Here is a 20,204-nt window from a genome sequence, read left to right on the forward strand (position 1 = left end):
TTCAAATGGTCAGTTTAGATTCAGTTAATTTAAACTGACTACTTCAATTAAAGAAAAAAATTAGATCTAACAAAAACCCAAACCTATACTATGCTACTTACAATAGATGATTCTTTAAATATAGAAAGACCAAAGGTTGAATATCAATGACTAGGAAAAAAAATCAAGAAAATGATAACAAAAGGCGGTATAGGAACTGCTCTCCCCTCCTGCTCTCTCTGTTTTGTTCTCTCCTTTCTTCCCTCCCTGCCTCCCTCCTTTCCTCCAGAAAAAAGACAGACTATTGTTATTGATTAAACAGACTGGAAAGTTGTATAGTTGCACACACAGAAGAGCATTAAATAATGATTAAGGGAAAAACTAAATATATTAGAATATAACATCAAAAGATGCATCATAAAAATTAGCAAGATAATTCTCAAAATCTCACATAATACTCTGATATTAGTAAATATATTTTAACTACATTAAGATTAATTTTGTTTGTGAAAAGATACTATAGATAGACAAACTTGGGAGTTGTGTAAAACTAAATAATACTAAGGTTGTGTGTAAATAACATGTGAAAGGCATCTATTTCTTAAGACTGAAAAAAAACATAAACAGTGTGAACAGATGTACCATACATGGACAGTGGTGCTCTTATAAACCATAGATTTTTAAACAAAAATTCCAGTGCCAGATACTGGATGTATCTCTTTTTATCTTTTTGAGACATCTCCACACTGATTATGTAGTGACTCTACCACTTGGTACTCATCCCCAAGCAATGAATAAGTGTTCCCCTTCCGTTGCATTTGCTATCATACATTTTATTAATCGTGGTCATTATGGTTAGTCTAAGACAAAACTGAAAAGCAGTTTTAATTGACATTTCCCTGATGACTAAAGATGTTGAACATTTTTTTCAAGACAAGGTTTCTCTGTTGTAGCTTTGGAGCCTATCCTGGAACTTGCTCTGGAGACCAGGCTGGCCTCGAACTCACAGAGATCTGCTTGTCTCTGCCTCCCAAGTGTTGGGATTAAAGACGCGCGACACCAACGCCCAGCTATGCTGAACATTTTAGGTATTTTTTAGCCACTTGTATTTCATCTTTTGAGAATTCAGCTGCATACTTCTATACTCAATTATTTTTATTTAATCTTTAAAATAGTTTTGGGATTTATAATTACATTTCTGTCTTCCGTTTCCTCCCTCCAAACCCTCCCATATACCCTTCCTCACTCTCCTTAAAATTCATGGTCGTCTTTTACACTAATTGTTGCATGCATGTGTGTATATACTTAAGTATAAACTGCTCAGTCTGTTTAATGTTACTGGTACATATGTTTTCAGGGCTGATAACTTGATACTGAACAACCAATTTTTATGCTCTGCCCTGGTGAATATCACCTCTTCCACTCCCAGCTTTCTTCAGTTGCCTATAGGTTTTTGTTGTTGTTGTTTTGTTTTTTGTGTTTTGTTTTTTTGTTTCTTTTTGTGCAGTGTTGAGGTCAAGTGGGCTTTTCCCATTCAGTTTGGCAGGTCCTTTGATGAGGGAAAAGGACTACACTTGCCTGTGAGTATAAGGACAAAGATTTAGAATGTAGTTTGGGATTATGCTGGGGTTTAGTAAAGTAGTGGTTGTAGCAGCTTTCTTTAAGATCCATGACTTCACTAACCCTATGTAATTAGCTAGATTTTCAATGTCAGTTATGGTTTCACTCTTGTTCAGCAGTTCTTAATCCAATTAGAGAGTTATTGGTTTTTGTCACCATTACATCTTTAGTGCTATTTTGCCATATTGGTCATTTAGATGTCACGGCTGGGTAGGCATGTTGGTTGCTATTCTCTTTTGGAAGTTTGCATGGTGCCATTTGGTGCTATTAAAGCTAGTCCTTAGGGATGAAACTTTCAGGCCAATTCTAGCTCAGGGGCTTCTGGGCTCTGTTTCTGAACTTTCCACCTCTGGAGGACAATGAAGGGCAATAGCCATAGCCTGTAATGTTTGGGGAGTCACTTGTACAACCCCAGTCAACAACTCAAAAGAGGGGAAGGAAAGATTTTAGGAGTCAGAGGGGGTGGAAGACACCAGGAGAACATGGCCCACTGAAGCTACTAAGCAGCGCTGATACAGGCTCACAGAGAACGAACCAGCAAAAACAAGGCCTGCAAGAGTCTGCGCCAGGTCTTCTGCATGTATGTTATGGCTGTTAGCTTAATGTTTTGGGGACTCCTAACAGTGGGAGTGGGTTTGTCTCTGACTCTTTTTCCTGCTCTTGGGACTCTTTTCCTCTTACTGGGTTGCATCGTCCAGCCTCAATATGTGGGCTTTTGCCTTGTCTTATTGTATCTTGTTTTGTCATGTTTGGTTGTTGTTTCTTGGAGGTCTGCTCTTTTCTGAAGGGAAAGTGCAACTGGGGAAGAAGAAAGATAGGGGAGAACTGGGAGGAATGGAGGAAGGGGAAACTGGTCAAGGTGTATTGTAGAAGATAGGAATCTATTTTCAGTAATAAACTAAAAAACAGCATTATCATATCTGGGATTGTGTTTTTTATTAGGTGGTCTGTGCCTCTTGGAAGGAGAATTTTTAGCCTAAATGAGAAAAAATTCTTTATACATATTTTGCAGAGACTTAAATGTATTATTATTGTTTTTTAGGTAGATGAGTTTCTCAGACATCCTTACTTTTACTCCCCATCCCTCCTTCTATATTTATCTCTTTACCTTCTTCCCAACTAACATCCCTTTTCCCATTTGCCCAGTTGTATAATTTGTGTGCTGCTGGTTCCCCTCTATTCTTTCCCAACCACCCTACCCCAGTAATGGTCCAATTTTACTTTCCTGGTTTCTGCAATTACTCCAGGACATGTACTCAAATCTAAAGATTTGACTTTAAGAGCTTTGATGACAAAGAACATGTGATGTTTGTCTTTCTGGGTCTGAGCTAACTCAATCACTATGATCTTTTTCTAGTTCTATCCATTTACCTGCAAATTCATGGTTTAGTTTTCTTTACAGTTGAATAGTATTCCATATTATTTAGGTACCACATTTTAATTATCCATCCATCCATCTGGAAGGGCATTTAGGTTGTTTTCCATTTCCTTGCTCTTGTGAATATGGCATTGATAAACATGGCTGAGCAAGTTTCTATGTATTAGGACATAGAGTCTTTGGGGCATATGCTAAGGAGTTGTATAGCTATGTCACATGGTAGATTTTTTTTTGCCTTTTGAGAATTCTCCACACTGATTTTCATAGTGGCTGTACACTTTTATACTCCTCTGAACAATATGGGAATGAGGATTCCCACTTCCTTGCATCCTCTCCATCATTTTTGTTAGCTGTTTTGTTGATCTTTGCCATTCTGAGTGGGGTAAGATGAAATCTCAGAGTTATTTGAATTTGCATTTTTTAATGGCAAGAGATAATGAACATTTTTGAGTTACTTTATAGCCATGTTTTATTTCTAATTTGAGAACTCTCTGTTCAGCTTCCAGGTCCATTTTCCAAATGTGTCTTTTTGTTTTTACTGTTTTTATTTATAAATTCTGGGTATAAATATTCTGTCAGATTAATGGCTGGCAAAGATCCTCTACCATTGTGAGGGCTTCCTCTTTACCAAAGTGATGTTTTTTTTATCTGTGCAAAGGCTTTAGTTTATGAAGTCCCATTTGTCAATTGTTGGCTTTCATGTTTAGCCAAATGGAGTACTATTTAGAAAGTCCTTTAACACACCTGTATCATGTAGGGTATTGCTTATGTTTTCCTCTGTGAGTTCCAGATTTCAATTAAGTTCTTTGATCCTTCTAAAATAGTTTTGGGGCAATGTGTCTACATAGGTCAAATTCCATTCTTCTACACGTAGACATGCAGTTTTCCCAGCACAATTTGTTGAAGATGCTTTTTCCCCCTCTTTGGCATCTTTGTCAAACATTAAGTGGTTGAAGTTATGTGGCATATGTTTGGGTCTTCAAATTTCTTCCATTGGTCTACAAAATCTTTTTTTGTGTAAGCACCATATTTTTATTGAACTGACTATGTAATGTAGCTTAAAATCTGGAATTGTAATTTCTCCACAATTGTTATTTTTGGTCAGGATTATTTTGGCTACCTAGGATCTTCTGTGGTTCCATATGAATTTTAGGATAGTTTCTTTATATCTCTGTGAAGAATGATATGGGGACATTGGGATCACTTTGAATCTGCAAAGATATTTTGATAAAATAGTCACTTACAATTTTAATTCTACAGATGCATGAACATGGAGTGTTTTCCCATTTTCCTGTTCTTTATCTCTTTCATTGTAGGTTTGAAGTTTTCATTATTATTATTATTATTATTATTATTATTATTATTATTAAATTTGTAACAAGCTTGCTTCACATGTCAATTGCAGCTCCCTCTTCCTCCCCTCTTCCCCTGCCCCCACCAACACCCAAACCCCTGTCCCATCCTCCCTCTGCTCCCCAGTATGTGGGTTAATATCAGGGTTTTCAATTCAATTCCATTGGTCTACCTGTCTATTTTTGTGTCAATACCAAACTGTTTTCAGGATTATAGCTCTATAACCTCCAGAAGTTCCTTTATTGTACAGGGTTGTTTTGGCTATCCTGGGTCTTTTGTTACTCCATATAAAGTTGAGTATTGTTCTTTCAAGTTCTGTGAAGAATTGTGTTGGTATTTTGATGGCTAGTTTCCAAAACACCAAATAATACAATTAAAAAGTGGGGTGCAGAACGAACTAGATAATTCTCAATAAAGGAGTCTAAAATGACAGAAAGACACTTTAGAAAGTGCTCAACATCCTTAGCCATCAGGGAAATGCAAATCAAAACAACTATGAGATACCATTTTACACATGTCAGAATGGCTAAAATCAAAAACAGCAATGACAGTGTATGCTGGAGAGGATGTGGAGAAAGGGGAACACTCCTCTGCTGCTGGTGGGAGTGCCAACTGGTACAGTCACTTTGGAAATCAGTATAGCAGTTCCTCAGGAAAATGGGGATCATTCTACCACAAGATCCAGCAATTCCACTCTTAGACATATACCCAAAAAAAGCACATTCATACAACAAGGACATCTGTTCATCGGTGTTCATTGCAGCATTATTTGTAATAGCCAGAACCTGGAAGCAACCTAGGTGCCCCTCAACTGATGAATGGATGCAGAAAACGTGGTACATTTACATAATGGAGTACTACTCAGCAGAATAAAAACAACGGAATCTTGAAATTCACAGGCAAATGGATGTAACTAGAAGAAACCATTCTGAGCGAGGTAACCCAGTCACAAAAGACAAACATTGTATGCACTCACTCATATATGGATTTTTCACATAGAGTAAAGGATTACCAGCCTATAATATACACCACAAGAGAAGTTAGGCAACAAGGAGTACTCTAAGAGAGACATACATGGTCCCCTTGAGAAGGGGAAAGGGACAAGATCTGAGCAAATTGGGAGCATGGGGGAGGGGAAAAGGAGTTAGGAGACTGAGAAGGAGAGAAGAGAAGGGGTGAGGAGGACATAAGGAAGTTTGTGTAGGGGGAAGAACAGAGGAGAGCAAAATAAGAGATACCATCAGAGATGGAGCCAGTATAGGTTTAAAGAGAAATCAGGCACTAGGGAAATGTCCAGAGATCTACAAGGATGACACCAACTAACCATCTAAGCGACAGTGGAGAGGCTACCTTAAATGCCCTCCCCTGATAATGAGATTGATGGCTAATTTATATGCCATCCTAGAGCCTTCATCCAGCAGCTGATGGAAATGAAAGCAGACAGCCATAGCTAAACACTGAACTGAACTTGAATCCAGTTGCAGAGAAGGAGGAGTAATGAGCAAAGGGGTCAACACCAGGCTGGTGAAACCCACAGAAACAGCTGACCTGAACAAGGGGGAACTCTTGGCTCCCAGACTGATCACTGGGAAACCAGCATGGAACTGATCCACACCCCATGAATGTGGATGTCAGTGTGGAAGCCTCTGAAATCTGTGGGGCCTCTTGTAGTAGATCATTACTTATCCCTAGCATAGGAATGGACTTTTGGAGCCCATTTCACATAGAGGGATACTCCCTCAGCCTAGACACATAGGGGAGGGCCTTGGTCCTATCACAAAGGATATGACAGACTCTGAGATCCCCATGGAAGCTCTCACTCTCCCTGGGAGGCAGAATTGGTATGGGATAGGAAGGGTTTTAGTGTGGGGCACGTGAGGAGGGGTGGGAGAAGGAACTAGGATTGACATGAAAAACAATCTTGTTTCTAATATACATAAAAAATGGAGGAAAAAAACCAAGTTGACCATGGTGTACAATCTTTTTGATGTATGACTCTTTTCTGTTTGCATCTAAATTTTGCAATTTTGTATTTTTAAGTTTGTTTTCATCATGGATATTGACCTGTAGTTTTTTATTTAAATTAAAGCAATCTTATTTTAAATACCAATCCCTAACCCTAACCCTCCTGTCCTTCTATTTCGTCCCCTTCTCCCTACCACCACCATTCACTCCGAAGGGAGGATGAGGCCTCTATAGGGGATCATCAAAGTCCCATCATATCATTTGGGGCAGGGCTTAGGTCCTGCCCAATGTATCCAGACTGTGAGAGTATCCCTCCATAGGGAATGGGCCCCCAAAGCCCATTTGTGCACTAGGGATAAATACTGGTTCCACTGTCAGAGGTCCCATAGACTGCCCAGGCTCCCCAACTGACACCCACGTTCAGGGGGCCTGGTTTGGTTTTATGCTGATTTCCCAGATGTCAGTCTGGGGTCAGTGAACTCCCACTTGCTCAGGTCAGCTGTTTCTGTGGGTTTCCCCAGCATGGTCTTGTCCCCTTTGCTCGTCACTCCTTCTCTACAACTGGATTCCAGGTGTTTGGCTCAGTGCATAGCTGTGAATCTTTACTTCTGCTTCCATCAGCTACTGGATGAAGGCTCTAGGATGGCATTTAAGGTAGTCATCAATCTCATTATAGGGGAAGATATTTAAGGTAGCCTCTCCACTATTGCTTAGGTTGTTAGTTCGGGTCATCCTTGTAGATCTCTGGACATTTCCCTAGTGCCAGATTTCTCTTTAAACCTATACTGGCTCCCTCTATGATGGTATCTATTTTCTTGCTCTCCTCTATTCTTCCTGGCTTAATCTTCCTGCTGCCTCATGTTCTCCCCAATCCCCATCTCTCCTCTTTATTCTCCTCCCTTCCTCCCCATTTCCATGTTTCCAATTTACTCAGGAGATCTTGTCCCTTTCTCTTTCTCTGGGGACCATGTATGTCTCTCTTCAGGTCCTCCTTGTTTTCTAGCTTCTCTGGGGTTGTGGATTGTAGGCTGGTTATCTTTTACTCTATGTCTAATATCCACTTATGAATGAGTATATACCATGGCTTTCTTTCTATGTTTGGGTTACCTCACTCAGGATGGTTTCTTTTAGTTTTATCCATTTGCCTGCAATTTTCAAGATGTCACCCCCCCCCACTGAGTAGTACTCCATTGTGTAAATGTACTACATTTTCTCTATCCATTCTTTGGCAGTGGGGCATTTAGGTTGCTTTCAGGTTCTGTCTATTAAAGATAATGCTGCTATGAACATAGTTGAACAGATGTCCTTGTTGTATGAATGTGCTTCTTTTGGGTATATGCCTAAGAGTGGAATTGCTGGATCTTTTGGTAGAATGATTCCCATTTTCCCAAGGAACTGTTATATTGATTTTCAAAATGGCTGTACCAGTTTGCACTCCTACCAGCAGTGGAGAAGTGTTCCCCTTTCTCTACATCCTCTCCAACATACACCATCATTGGTGTTTTTGATTTTAGCCTTTCTGACAGGTGTAAGATAGTATCTCATAGTTGTTTTGATTTGCATTTTCTTGAAGGCTAAGGATGTTGAGCAACTTCTTAAGTGCCTTTTGGCCATTTTAGATTCCTCTATTAAGAATTCTATTTTTAGATCTGTACCCCATTTTTAAAATTGCATTATTTGGTGTTTTAGTGACTAGCTTCTTGAGTTCTTTGTATATTTTGGAGATCAGCCCTCTGACAGAAGTGGGGTTGAAGATCTTTTTCCATTCTGTAGGTTGCCGTTTTGTCTTGTTGACTGTGTCCTTTGCCTTACAGAAGCTTCTCAGTTTCAAGGGGTCCCATTTATCAATTGTTGATCTCAGTGTCTGTGCTACTGGTGTAATGTTCAGGAAGCAGGCTCCTGTGGACACCCCTTTCTTTAGGCTGGGGGAATTTTCTTCTATAATTTTTTTTGTTCGTTAAAAATATCTGGGTTTCATCTCCCTCTTCTATTCCTATTATTTTTAGATTTGTTGTTTTCATAGTTTCCCAGATTTCATGGATGTGCTAGACTTTTACAGAGTTACCATTTTTGTTGCTGTTGACTGAGCTATCATATTACTTCTACCTTGTCTTCAACACCTGAGATATTATCCATATCTAGTCATCTGTTTGTGGGGCTCACCTCTGAGGCTTTGGCTTAACTTCCTCAATTTTTCATTGTCTCTGATTTTTTAAATTTACTTTGCAGTTTGGGTCTTTGGTCTATTTTTAATTTATTTTATATATGAAGTAAGAGTCCATCTTCACTTAGTTGTGTGTGAATATTATTTTTTGCAATACTGTTTGCTGAAATAAATGATCATTTCTTCATTTATTTTCTTATTGAAAATCACTTGATCTAGTGTCTCTGTGTTACTAGTGTTTCTCTCTTCTGTTCTCTTGGCATGATATGTCTATCTTTATGCCCAGTCACACTATCTTAGTATTGTAACTTTACTATTATGTTTTAAAATTAGGAAAATTGTGACTTTAAACTTCATCTTTCATTTTCAGTTGTTTGGCTATTTTCTTTTCTTTGATATTATAATTAATTTTAGGGGTGGTTGTCTATTTCTGATGATACTGGTCCTTGAATTTTGATAGGGATTTCATTGAATCTTACTCTAGGTTTTAGAGTAAATGGTGTTTTAGCAGTAGCACCTCCTCTAATACATGGACATAGAATGTAGGTCTTTTTTATTTGTTATTTAAATTTATTTCAGTGATTTCTGTCTTAACTTTATATATTGAAAGCTTAAATAAATTTATCTCATAATGTTACCTTTTTGTTACATTGTGAATGAGTGTTTTCCTAATTTGAATTTATTATTGTTTACTTAATATATGAAAAACAACATTGTGGCCAAAGCTTTATATACATTTCCCATTCCGTGTGTCCTAGCTCCAGAGCACCACAGTTTTACTGTTTTCATGAGTTTGCCTAGGTGGTACTTGTTTAAGGGTGAATCTTGATTAACAGCTTGACTAGACTGACTTGACTGAGAAGCATTTCAGATGTGTAATGTACACTGGTGGCAAATAAGTATCTGTGTGATCTATTTGTAATCACAGATGAGGACTAAGGCAGAAAGGCACACCCTGAACATGGGACGTGCATAGACTAGAGTCCCCAGAGCTCTGAAGGACTATGAAAGTGGACTATGAGTCTACTATGACTAGCACAAGCATCCTAGGCCTCCCTCCCTCCCTCTCTGCTTACTGGCTGCCATGATACAATCTGGTGTGTTCTTGTATTGCCATCTCCACCATGATGAGCCATGATACAATCTGGTGTGTTCTTGTATTGCCATCTCCACCATGATGAGCTAACCTTTGAAACTCTGAGACAAAATAAATCTTTCCTCCCTTGAGTTGCTTCTCTCAATTGTTTGGTTACACACACACACACACACACACACACACACACACACACACACACTTACTTTAAGGAGCCTCCATACTATTTTTTTCCCCACAGCTTCACCATCTCTTCCCATTAAAAATGTGCAGTTTATTTTCTGGTTCTAATTTTTGCTTATTGTAATGGGTGGGAAATTATATCTCTCATTCTTTTAACTTACTTTTCTCTGAATGATTACTGATGTTCATCATCTTTTATATCCTTGGTCCCATGCATGTGCTTGCTTTCTTCTACTTCTCTATGTATAGTCTAGGATGCATTTAAATGCCTAGGTTTTCTTAGTCCTACCCCTTGCTCCTCTGTAGGCCTTTGGTGTTTCTGTCACATCCTTCAGTAATTTCTTGCATTCATTTTGAGAAACTATCCATGGCTTGGGGTCAGAGCTGAGCTGTCACAGAATATAATCAGAGCATCCCTGAGGTTAGGGCTGTGGCCTGATTAGGCCTTGTTTTTCTGATATATACAATGACTTCAAAGAGTTGTGTTGCTGTGTAGAGGGGACAAGAGTAACTAAAGTCAACATAAAACTTCTCACCATTTTTAAGATAGATTTTTTTGTTTTTGTTTTTGCCATTTTTTTGTTTTTTGTTAATTTGTTTTTTGTAGATCTGTGTCTGATCTTCAGAGCTTTCTTACAGTGTTATTTTATGCAATTGCTACTAGCTTTTTAATGTATTCATAAAGGAATGGAGGCCCAGTGCTTTCTAATAGCCCTTTGATGATTTTTTTTTAGTTAGCACATTTCTTTTTGGAGACACTTTTCTTTTTCTTATTAGAAAGAAAATTATTTTACATGTCAATCCCAGGCCTCTCTCCCTCCCCTCCTCACCTGCCCCCACCCCCAAGTAACACCCTACCTATCCCATACCCTTTCTGCTCCCCAGGGAGGGTGAGGCCTTCCATAGGGGGGTCTTCAAAGTCTGTCATATTCTTTGGGATAGGGCCTAGGCCAACCCCCTTGTGTCTAGGCTCAGGAAGTATCCCTCCATGTGGGATGGGCTCCCAAAGTCCATTCATGGAGTCTGGATGAGTCCCATGCTGGTTTCCCAGCTATCAGTCTGGGGACCAAGAGCTTTCATTCAGGACAGCTGTTTCTGTGGGTTTCATCAGCCTGGTATGAACTCCTTTGCTCATCAGTCCTCCTCCTCTGCAACTGGATTTCAGTTCACTTCAAGGTTTAGCTGTGGGTGTCTGCTTCTACTTCTACCAGCTGCTGGATGAAGGCTATACGATGGCATATGAATTAGTCATCAATCTCATTTTCAGGAGAGGACATTTAAGGTAGCCTCTCCTGTGTTGCTTAGATCATTAGTTGGTGTCATCTTTGTAGCTCTCCAGACATTTCCCTAGTGCCTGATTTCTCTTCAAACCTATAATGTCTCCCTCTATTATATTATCTCTTATCTTGCTCTCTCCTGTTCTTCCTCCAACTGAACCTCCATGCCCCATCATGTCTTCCTCACCCCTCTTCTTCTCCCCTTTTCATTCTCCTAGTTCGCTCTCCCCTCCCCCCATGCTCCCAATTTGCTCAGGAGATCTTGTCCCTTTTCCCTTCTCCAGGGGACCATGTATGTCTCTCTTAGGGTCAGCATGGACTGCAGGCTGGCAATCCTTTACTCTATGTCTAAAATCCACATATGAGTGAGTATATAGCATGCCTGTCTTTTTGTGACTGGGTTACCTCGCTCAGAATGGTTTCTTCTAGTTCCTTCCATTTGCCTGTGAAGTGTCTACATTGACTACATTAAGAAATTTTCACTGATACAACTCAAATGATATTGATTTATCATTTATATAATATTTTAAATTTTAAATTTTCCTATGCTTTTCCTAAGATATATGAATTTTTTATTCATTCTAATTAATGTGTTTGCAATAGTTTCCTGTATTTGCCCTTTGACTATTGCTTTTGTGACTTTTTAGTGTATAATTAAAACTTTTATTTCATAAACTTTATTTCCCCCTATAAGATATTCCCTGTCTAAATTTTGTGCAAGTTTATTTTCTAAATTTCTTTTTTTAATGTTTGTACTGGCTGGTCACCAAATGTTTCCTTCTGACCTAATTCAATAAATGTAGTTTGCTAATATCCTTTAGATTTAAATTATATTTGAAAAATTTCCTTAATTCTGCTTAACAGGACAAATTGTTTTAGTATGTACAGTATTAAGAAAAAGTGCTACAGACAAGGATTCCATGGCATTGTACATTTTTTGATCAAATTCAAATTTAAATCATTGTTTTATCTGAACCCAGATATTTTCATGCCACTCTTAGTGCTGTTTGTAACAATCAATATGAAATATGTTCCAAACACAGCATGTAGATGTCTCTTCTGCTTTTGTAATGATTTAAGAAATTTTGTTTTAGTATATTTGTTCAACATGTTCATATTTGTTTTTTAAAGAAATGTTAATATCTGATTTGAGAGAAAGGGTGCTTTTTTCTCATTATTATTATTATTATTATTATTATTATTATTATTATTAATTCAAGTTAGGGAACAGGCTTGTTTCACATGTAATTCCCCTCTCCCTCTCCCTCCCCTCACCCCTTCCTTCTCCCCCACCTCCAACCTACCCCCACCCCATCCACCCACCACTCCCCAGGCAGGGTAGGGCCCCCAACCGGGGCTCCACCAAGTCCACCAAATCTTCCTGTGCTGGGCCTAGGCCCCTCCCCATGTGTTCAGAGACAGAGCACATCCCTTCAAGTGGGATGGGCTCTCGAAGTCCCCCCCACCCACCAGGGCAAAACGCCAGTCCACCTCCGGAGGCTCCCAGGAATGCAGGGGCCTCCCCATTGGCATCCATGATCAGGGGGCTGGATTAGTCCCGTACTGGCCTACCAAAGAGTGTCTGGGGTCAATATGCTTTCCCTTTTTCAGGCCAACTGTTTCTGTGGGTTTCTCCAACCAGGTACAGACCCCTTCGTTCTTCATTCCTCCCTCTCTTCAACTAAGTTCCAGATTTCAGCTCAGTGTATTTCTGTGGATGTCTGTCTCTGCTTCCATCAGCCACTGGATGAGGACTCTAGGATAGCATAGAGAGTAGTCATCAATCTCATTCTAGGGGAAGGGTTTCTAGGAAGGGTTTCTAGGCCATCCTCTCCTCCACTGCCCGGACTGTCAGATCGTGTCATCCTTATAGGTCTCTGGAGATCTTCCTAGTTCCAGATCTCTTCTCGGACCTATAGTGGCTCCCTCTGATATGGTATCTCTCATCCTGCTCTCTCTCCTCTATTCTTCCCCAACTCAATATATCTGCTCCTCCATTTCTTCTCCTCTACTCTTCATCTTGTGCTCTTATTGTGGCAGCACCCACTCCCCTACCCTCATGCTCTCAATTAGCTCGGGAGTTCATGCCACTTCCCATTCCTGGGGTCCATTTATCCCTTAGAGTCATTCATGATTTCTAGTTTCCTTGGGGTAGAGGATTATAGGCTGGTAAACCTTTGCTCTATGTCTAAAAATCATATATGAGTGAGTACATACCATGTTTGTCTTTTTGTGATTGAGTTACCTCACTCAGGATGGTTTCTTCTAGTTCCATCCATTTGCCTGCGAATTTCAATATTCCATTGCTTTTTTCTGCTGAGTAGTACTCCATTGTATAAATGTACCACATTTTCTCTCCATTCTTCAGTTGAGGGGCATCTAGGTTGCTTCCAGGTTCTGGCTATTACAAACAATGCTGCTATGAACATGGTTGAACATATGTCCTTGTTGTATGGACATGCAGTATTTGGGTATATACCCAAGAGAGGAATGGCTGGATCTTGAGGTAGATTGATTCCCATTTTTCTGAGCAACCGCCATACTGATTTCCAAAGTGGTCTTACAAGTTCACACTCCCACCAGCAATGGAGGAGTGTTCCTTCTTCTCCACATCCTCTCCAGCATAGGTTGTCATTGGTATTTTTGATTTTAGCCATTCTGACAGGTGTGAGGTGGTATCTCAGAGTTGTTTTGAGTTGCATTTCTCTGATGGCCAAGGATTTTGAGCACTTTCTTAAGTGTCTTTCAGCCATTTCAGATTCCTCTGTTGAAAAATCTCTGTTTAGTTCTGCACCCCACTTTTTAATTTCATTGTATGGTGTTTTGGTGGCTAGCTTCTTGAGCTCCTTGTATATTTTGGAAATCAGTCCTCTGTCAGATGTGGGGCTGGTGAAGATCTTTTCCCATTCTGTGGGTGGTCGTTTTGTCTTACTGACTGTGTCCTTTGCCTTACAGAAGCTTCTCAGTTTCAGGAGGTCCCATTTATTAATTGCAGACCTCAGTGTCTGTGCTTCTGGCGTGATGTTCAGGAATCGTTCTCCTGTGCCAATTTGTTCAAGGCTTGTTCCCACTTTCTCTTCTAGAAAATTCAGTGTGGCTGGGTTTATGGAGAGATCTTTGATCCATTTGCACTTAAGTTTCATGCATGGTGACAAGTATGGATCTATCTGCAATTTTCTGCATGTTCGAATCCAATTGTGCCAGCACCATTTGTTGAAGATGCTATCTTTTTTCCATTGTATGGATTTAGCACCTTTGTCAAAAATAAGGTGTTCGTAGGTGCGTGGGTTAATATCTGGGTCTTCAATTCGATTCCATTGGTCTATCTGTCTATTCTTGTGCCAATATCAAGCTGTTTTCAGAACTATGGCTCTATAGTAGAGCTTGAAGTCAGGGATGGTGATGCCTCCAGAAGATCTTTTATTGTAAAGAGTTGTTTTGGCTATCCTGGGTTTTTTATTTTTCCATATCAAGTTGAGTATTGTTCTTTCAATGTCTGTGAAAAACTGTGTTGGGATTTTGATGGGGATTGCGTTAAATCTGTAGATTGCTTTTGGTAGGATTGCCATTTTTACTATGTTAATTCTGCCTATCCAAGAGCACGGGAGATCTTTCCACTTTCTGGTATCTTCTTTAATTTCTTTCTTTAAAGTCTCAAAGTTCTTATTGTACAGGTCTTTCACTTTTTTGGTTAGTGTTACCCCAGATATTTTATGTTGCTTGTGGATATTGTGAAAGGTGATGTTTCCATGATTTCTTTCTCATTGAGTTTATCATCTGTATACAGTAGGGCTACAGATTTTTTTGAGTTAATTTTGTATCCTGCTACCTTGCTGAAGGTGTTTATCAGCTGTAGGAGTTTCCTGGTAGAGTTTTTCGGGTCACATATGTAGACTATCATGTCATCTGCAAATAGTGAAAGTTTGACTTCGTCCTTTCCAATTTGTATCCCTTTGATCCCCTGTTCTTGTCTTATTGTTCTAGCTAGAACTTCAAGTACAATATTGAAGAGGTATGGAGAGAGTGGACATCCTTGTCTTGTTCCTGATTTTAGAAGAAAAGCTTTGAGTTTCTCTCCATTTAGTTTGATGTTGGCTATTGTTTTGGTGTATATCGCGTTTATCATGTTTAGATATGTTCCTGTTATTCCTGTTCTCTCCAAGATCTTTATCATGAAGGGATGTTGGATTTTGTCAAAGGCCTTTTCAGCATCTAGTGAGATGATCATGTGGTTTTTCTTTTTCAGTTTGTTTATATGGTGGATTACATTGATGGTTTTTCGTATATTGAACCATCCTTGCATCCCTGGGATGAAGCCTACTTGATCGTGGTGGATGATTTTTCTGATATGTTCTTGGATTCGATTAGCCAATATTTTATTGAGTATTTTAGCATCAATGTTCATGAGGGATATTGGTCTGTAGTTCTCTTTCTTAGTCTTATCTTTGTGTGGCTTGGGTATCAAAGTGAATGTAGCCTTATAGAAAGAGTTTGGCAATATCCCATCTGCTTCTATTGTGCGGAACAGTTTGAGGAGTATTGGTATCAGCTCTTGTTTTGAATTTCTGGTAGAATTCTGCAGTGAAGCCATCTGGTCCTGGGCTTTTTTTTGGTTGGGAGGCTTTTGATGACTGCTTCTATTTCATTAGGGGTTATGGGTCGATTTAAACTGTTTATCTGATCTTGATTTAATTTTGGTAAGTGATATTTATCCAGGAAACTGTCCATTTCCATTAGATTTTCGAATTTTGTGGAGTACAGATTTTCAAAGTATGACCTAAAGATTCTCTGGATTTCCACAGTGTCTGTTGTTATATCCCCCTTTTTGTTTCTGATTTTGTTAATTAGTGTGCTCTCTCTCTGCCTTTTGGTTAGTTTGGCTAGAGGTTTGTCTATCTTGTTGATCTTCTCAAAGAACCAACTCTTTGTTTCATTGATTCTTTGTAATGTTTTCCTAGTTTCTACTTTATTGATTTCAGCTCTCAGGTTGATTATTTCCTGGCGTCTACTCCTCCTTGGTGAGTTTGCTTCTTTTTGCTCTAGTGCTTTCAGTTGTTCTGTCAGTTCTCTAATGTGACTTTTCTCTAGTTTCTTCATGTGGGCACTTAGTGCTATGAACTTCCCTCTTAGCACTGCTTTCAGAGTGTCCCATAAGTTTGGGTATGTTGTGTCTGCATTCTCATTAGATTCTAGGAAGTCTTTAATTTGTTTTTTTATTTCTTCCTCAACCCAGGAATGGTGCAATTGGGTGTTATTCATTTTCCAAAAGTTTGCAGGTTTTCTGCCATTTGTATTGTTGCTGAATTCTAGCTTTAATGCATGGTGGTCTGATAAGATACAGGGGGTTATTTCAATTCTTTTGTAACTGTGGAGGTTTGCTTTGTTGCCTACTATGTGGTCAATTTTAGAGAAGGTGCCATGTGGTGCTGAGAAGAAGGTATATTCTTTTGAGTTTGGATGGAATGCTCTATAGATATCCGTTAACCCCAGTTGGGTCATAACTTCTTTCAGGTCTTTTGTTTCTTTGTTAAGTTTTTGTCTGGTGGTCCTGTCTAGTGGCGTAAGGGGGGTGTTGAAGTCTCCTACTATAAGTGTGTGTGGTTTTATGTGTGGTTTGAGCTTTAGTAATGTTTCTTTCACAAATGTGGGTGCCTTCGTATTTGGAGCATAGATGTTCAGGATTGAGATTTCATCTTGATGGACTTTTCCTGTGATGAGTATGAAATGCCCTTCTTCATCTCTTTTGATTGATTTTAGTTTAAAGTCCAATTTGTTAGATATTAGGATTGCTACACCGGCTTGTTTCTTGAGGCCATTTGATTGGAAAATCTTTTCCCATCCTTTTACTCTGAGGTATCGCCTGTCTTTGAAGTTGAGGTGTGTTTCTTGTAAACAGCAGAAGAATGGATTCTGTCTTCGTATCCATTCTGTTAGCCTGTATCTTTTTATGGGTTAGTTAAGACCATTGATATTTAGGGATATTAATGTCCATTGTTCGTTGGTTCTTGTTTGTTTTGGATTTATTGTTGGTGGTGTCATTGTGTGTGGATTTTGCCCTCCTGCTTCTTTTTGTGTTTGGCAATATTAGATTATCTATTGCCTGTGTTTTTGTGCATGTAGTTATGTTCCTTGGATTGGAGTTTTCCTTCTAGAACCTTCTGTAGTGCTGGATTTGTGGATATGTATTGTTTAAATCTGTTTTTGTCATGGAAAATCTTGTTTCTCCATCTATAATGATTCAAAGTTTTGCTGGGTACAGTAGTCTGGGTTGACATCCAAGCTCCCTTATTGCTTGTAGTATATCTATCCAAGACCTTCTGGCTTTCATAGTTTCCATTGAGAAGTCGGGTGTGATTCTGATTGGTTTGCCTTTATATGTTACTTGGCCTTTTTCCTTTGCAGCTCTTAATATTTTTTCTTTATTCTGTAGATTTGGAGTTTTGATTATTATGTGTCGGGGAGACTTCTTTTTGTGGTCCAGTCTGTTTGGTGTCCTATAAGCTTCTTGTACTTTCATAGGCATATCTTTCTGTAGGTTGGGGAAGTTTTCTTCTATGATTTTGTTGAATATGTTTTCTGTACCTTTGAGCAGTGTTTCTTCACCTTCTTCTACACCTATTATTCTTAGGTTTGGTCTTTTCACGGTGTCCCATATTTCCTGGATATTTTGTGTTAGGGATTTGTTGGTCTTGAGGTTTTCTTTGGTTGATGAATGTATATCCTCTAGCGAGTCTTCAATAGCTGAGATTCTCTCTTCTGTCTCTTGGATTCTATTAGTTATACTCATATCTTTAGATCCTGATCATTTATCCAACCTTTCCATTTCCAGCATCGCTTCATTCTGTGTTTTCTTTAATGTGTCTAATTCAGCTTTCATGCTTTGAACTGTTTCAAGAGCTTCCTTCACTTGTTTGGTTGTTTTATCTTGGGTTTCTTTAGCTTCTTTAAGAGATTTGTTTATTTCTTGAATTTTTTGGTTTGTCTTTTCCTCCATATCGTGTAATTTTTTGCTTGCTTTTTCTTCTATTTCTTTAAGGGATTTTCTTGTTTCCTCTTTGAAGGTCTCTATCATCTTGCTGAGATAATATTTGAGGTCCATCTCTTCTTCTTGCACTATGTTGGGCTTTTCAGGTCTTGCTGGAGTGGAGTCCCTAGATTCTGGTGGTGTCATATTGGTCTCTCTGTTGTTGAGCGAGTTCTTATTCTGTCTTCTTCCCATATCTTTTTCCAGTGAGTGCAAGTATGATCTCTCTATCTCCTCTTGTTACTCTGTAGTGTGTGTGGGCCAGGAATTCAATGTCCGAAGCTCTGGATGGTCTTGCCTCTCCTCGTAGCCTCCTCACTCTGAAGGAGTTAGGCCTCCTGGTCTGGTCTGCGATGAGTCGACGGAAAGGCGAAAGGGTGCTTTTGATGCAGCATTGTATTTCATCATTGGAAGTTTCATATATACTATGTGTCTAAGGAGCATTAGTATTACTAAACAAAAAAATTGTAACTTTGTATAACCAACATTTTCCACATTAGAAATGTCATTCCACCAATAAAATTGCTTGATGTAACTTGAGCTCTAGAATATAGTATGATAAATTCTTCTGAATAAGTAGTTAAAATATTTCTGTATTTTTGGAAAACACATCTCAAACATAAATGACACAAAATAAAATAGGGTTTGAGGCAGATATAAATAGTAACACACAGTACTGAATCATGGTACTGAAATTTTAGATGGCCCATAATAATCTTGCTTTAACATAATCTACAGTCATTCACCAACTTGCAGCATGAGAAAAATCTGGTGGTTAATCAGAGGCTTCGGTCTGCTTAGTAGGTTTGGTGGGTCATGTGACACACTTGCCCCAACTTGAAATGGAAACAGTTGATGCAGGCAGCCACCCATAGTACAGCATTTTATTCAGAGTTAGCATTTGTTGAGTGCCTACTTTTTCATATCGTACTTCTAGTTTTCATTTCATGTTAATATTATGACGTTGTCTGTCTGTTTTTTCTTTTGCTAACAAGGAAAGAGAAGGCTGAATAGAGACTTGGCTCCTTCATATGTGGTATTTGAACATGGTTTCTGCTGCACTATTCTACCTTGTCCCATGCAGTGACAACTGCAGCAGTATCTGTGATAACATTGTCTTCAGATTAGGAGTGATAAAACTGAGCTAAGTTAAGAATTTTCCCCAGATCGCACATTTATCAAGTCATCCAAATAGAACTTGAAATAAGAAGATCAGAAATAAGCTGCAGTCCTCTTGAAGCTCTTAGCTCTTTGTACACATAGTTGTCATGGACTATCTTATAAGCAGCTATTTTTATCTGTGGTGATAACCTCTTATGGCTTCTGCTTTAACTTAAATATGATCAGGCATTCAGCCTTTAAACTCAATAGTATGTGACCACCAAAATTATTTTAGGTGATAGTATTGATTAAGTCAGATTCACAATGCTAAACATTTTACATGTATGAGGAATATTGAGTAGTCATATCTAGAGAAGCAGGAACCATAATGGTTGCTAGCAGCTGGGAAAAATGATGAAGACTTGCCCAGTTGGCAAAGTCATGCAGTTTTACAATATATAAATGTTCCGGAGATTGGTGTACATACAAGTATACTTAACACTACCAAAGAGGATACTTAAAATGTATAAGGTGGTAAACTCTATACTATATATTTTACCTTAGTTAAAAATAAAATAAAAAAATCATTAGTCAGACATGGTGGTATATGTCTGTAATCCCAATACTCTGGGAACATCGGGAGTTGAAGGCTGAACTTGACTATATGACTGTCTTAAAACAACAACAAAATTAATATTATGTTTGCCAACTTATGTGGCACCATGAGGAATGTTACTCATTAATTTATGTTTTCTTCACAGTGATCTGCAGCCCTGGATCCTACAATCCACGGGATGGAACTCATTGCCTCCAATGCAACAGCAGCTTGGTGTATGGAGCAAAGGCATGCATATAGGCCACTGCCTTGTGTGACCCAGTGGTTTATTAAACATAAAAGTCTATTTTTGAAGTGCTAAATTATAACTCACCATAATACCAAAATTAAATAATTAGAGTTTACAAAGATTGGTGTCCTCATTCAATCAAGTACTGTATGTATCATCTTTCTTGGTTAATAATAGAGCTGCATTTGACACCAGTTGACTCCTGTGTCACTGCATTTTAAA

At 38.8% G+C, this 20,204-nt stretch overlaps 1 protein-coding gene across 2 annotated transcripts in view; it reads left to right on the forward strand.

The window, feature by feature from the left end:
* Positions 1–19,993, forward strand: part of Zpbp (zona pellucida binding protein) — a 120,656-nt gene extending 100,663 nt beyond the window's left edge. For both annotated transcript variants that reach the window (XM_027388122.2, XM_035453475.1), the window contains exon 8: positions 19,899–19,993. In XM_027388122.2, coding sequence (XP_027243923.1) covers positions 19,899–19,993 — 95 coding nt within the window. The remainder of the gene's footprint in view (positions 1–19,898) is intronic.
* The last annotated feature ends 211 nt before the right edge of the window (positions 19,994–20,204 follow it).

Source organism: Cricetulus griseus (genome assembly GCF_003668045.3).
Source record: "Cricetulus griseus strain 17A/GY chromosome 1 unlocalized genomic scaffold, alternate assembly CriGri-PICRH-1.0 chr1_1, whole genome shotgun sequence".
Lineage (NCBI taxonomy): Eukaryota > Metazoa > Chordata > Mammalia > Rodentia > Cricetidae > Cricetulus > Cricetulus griseus.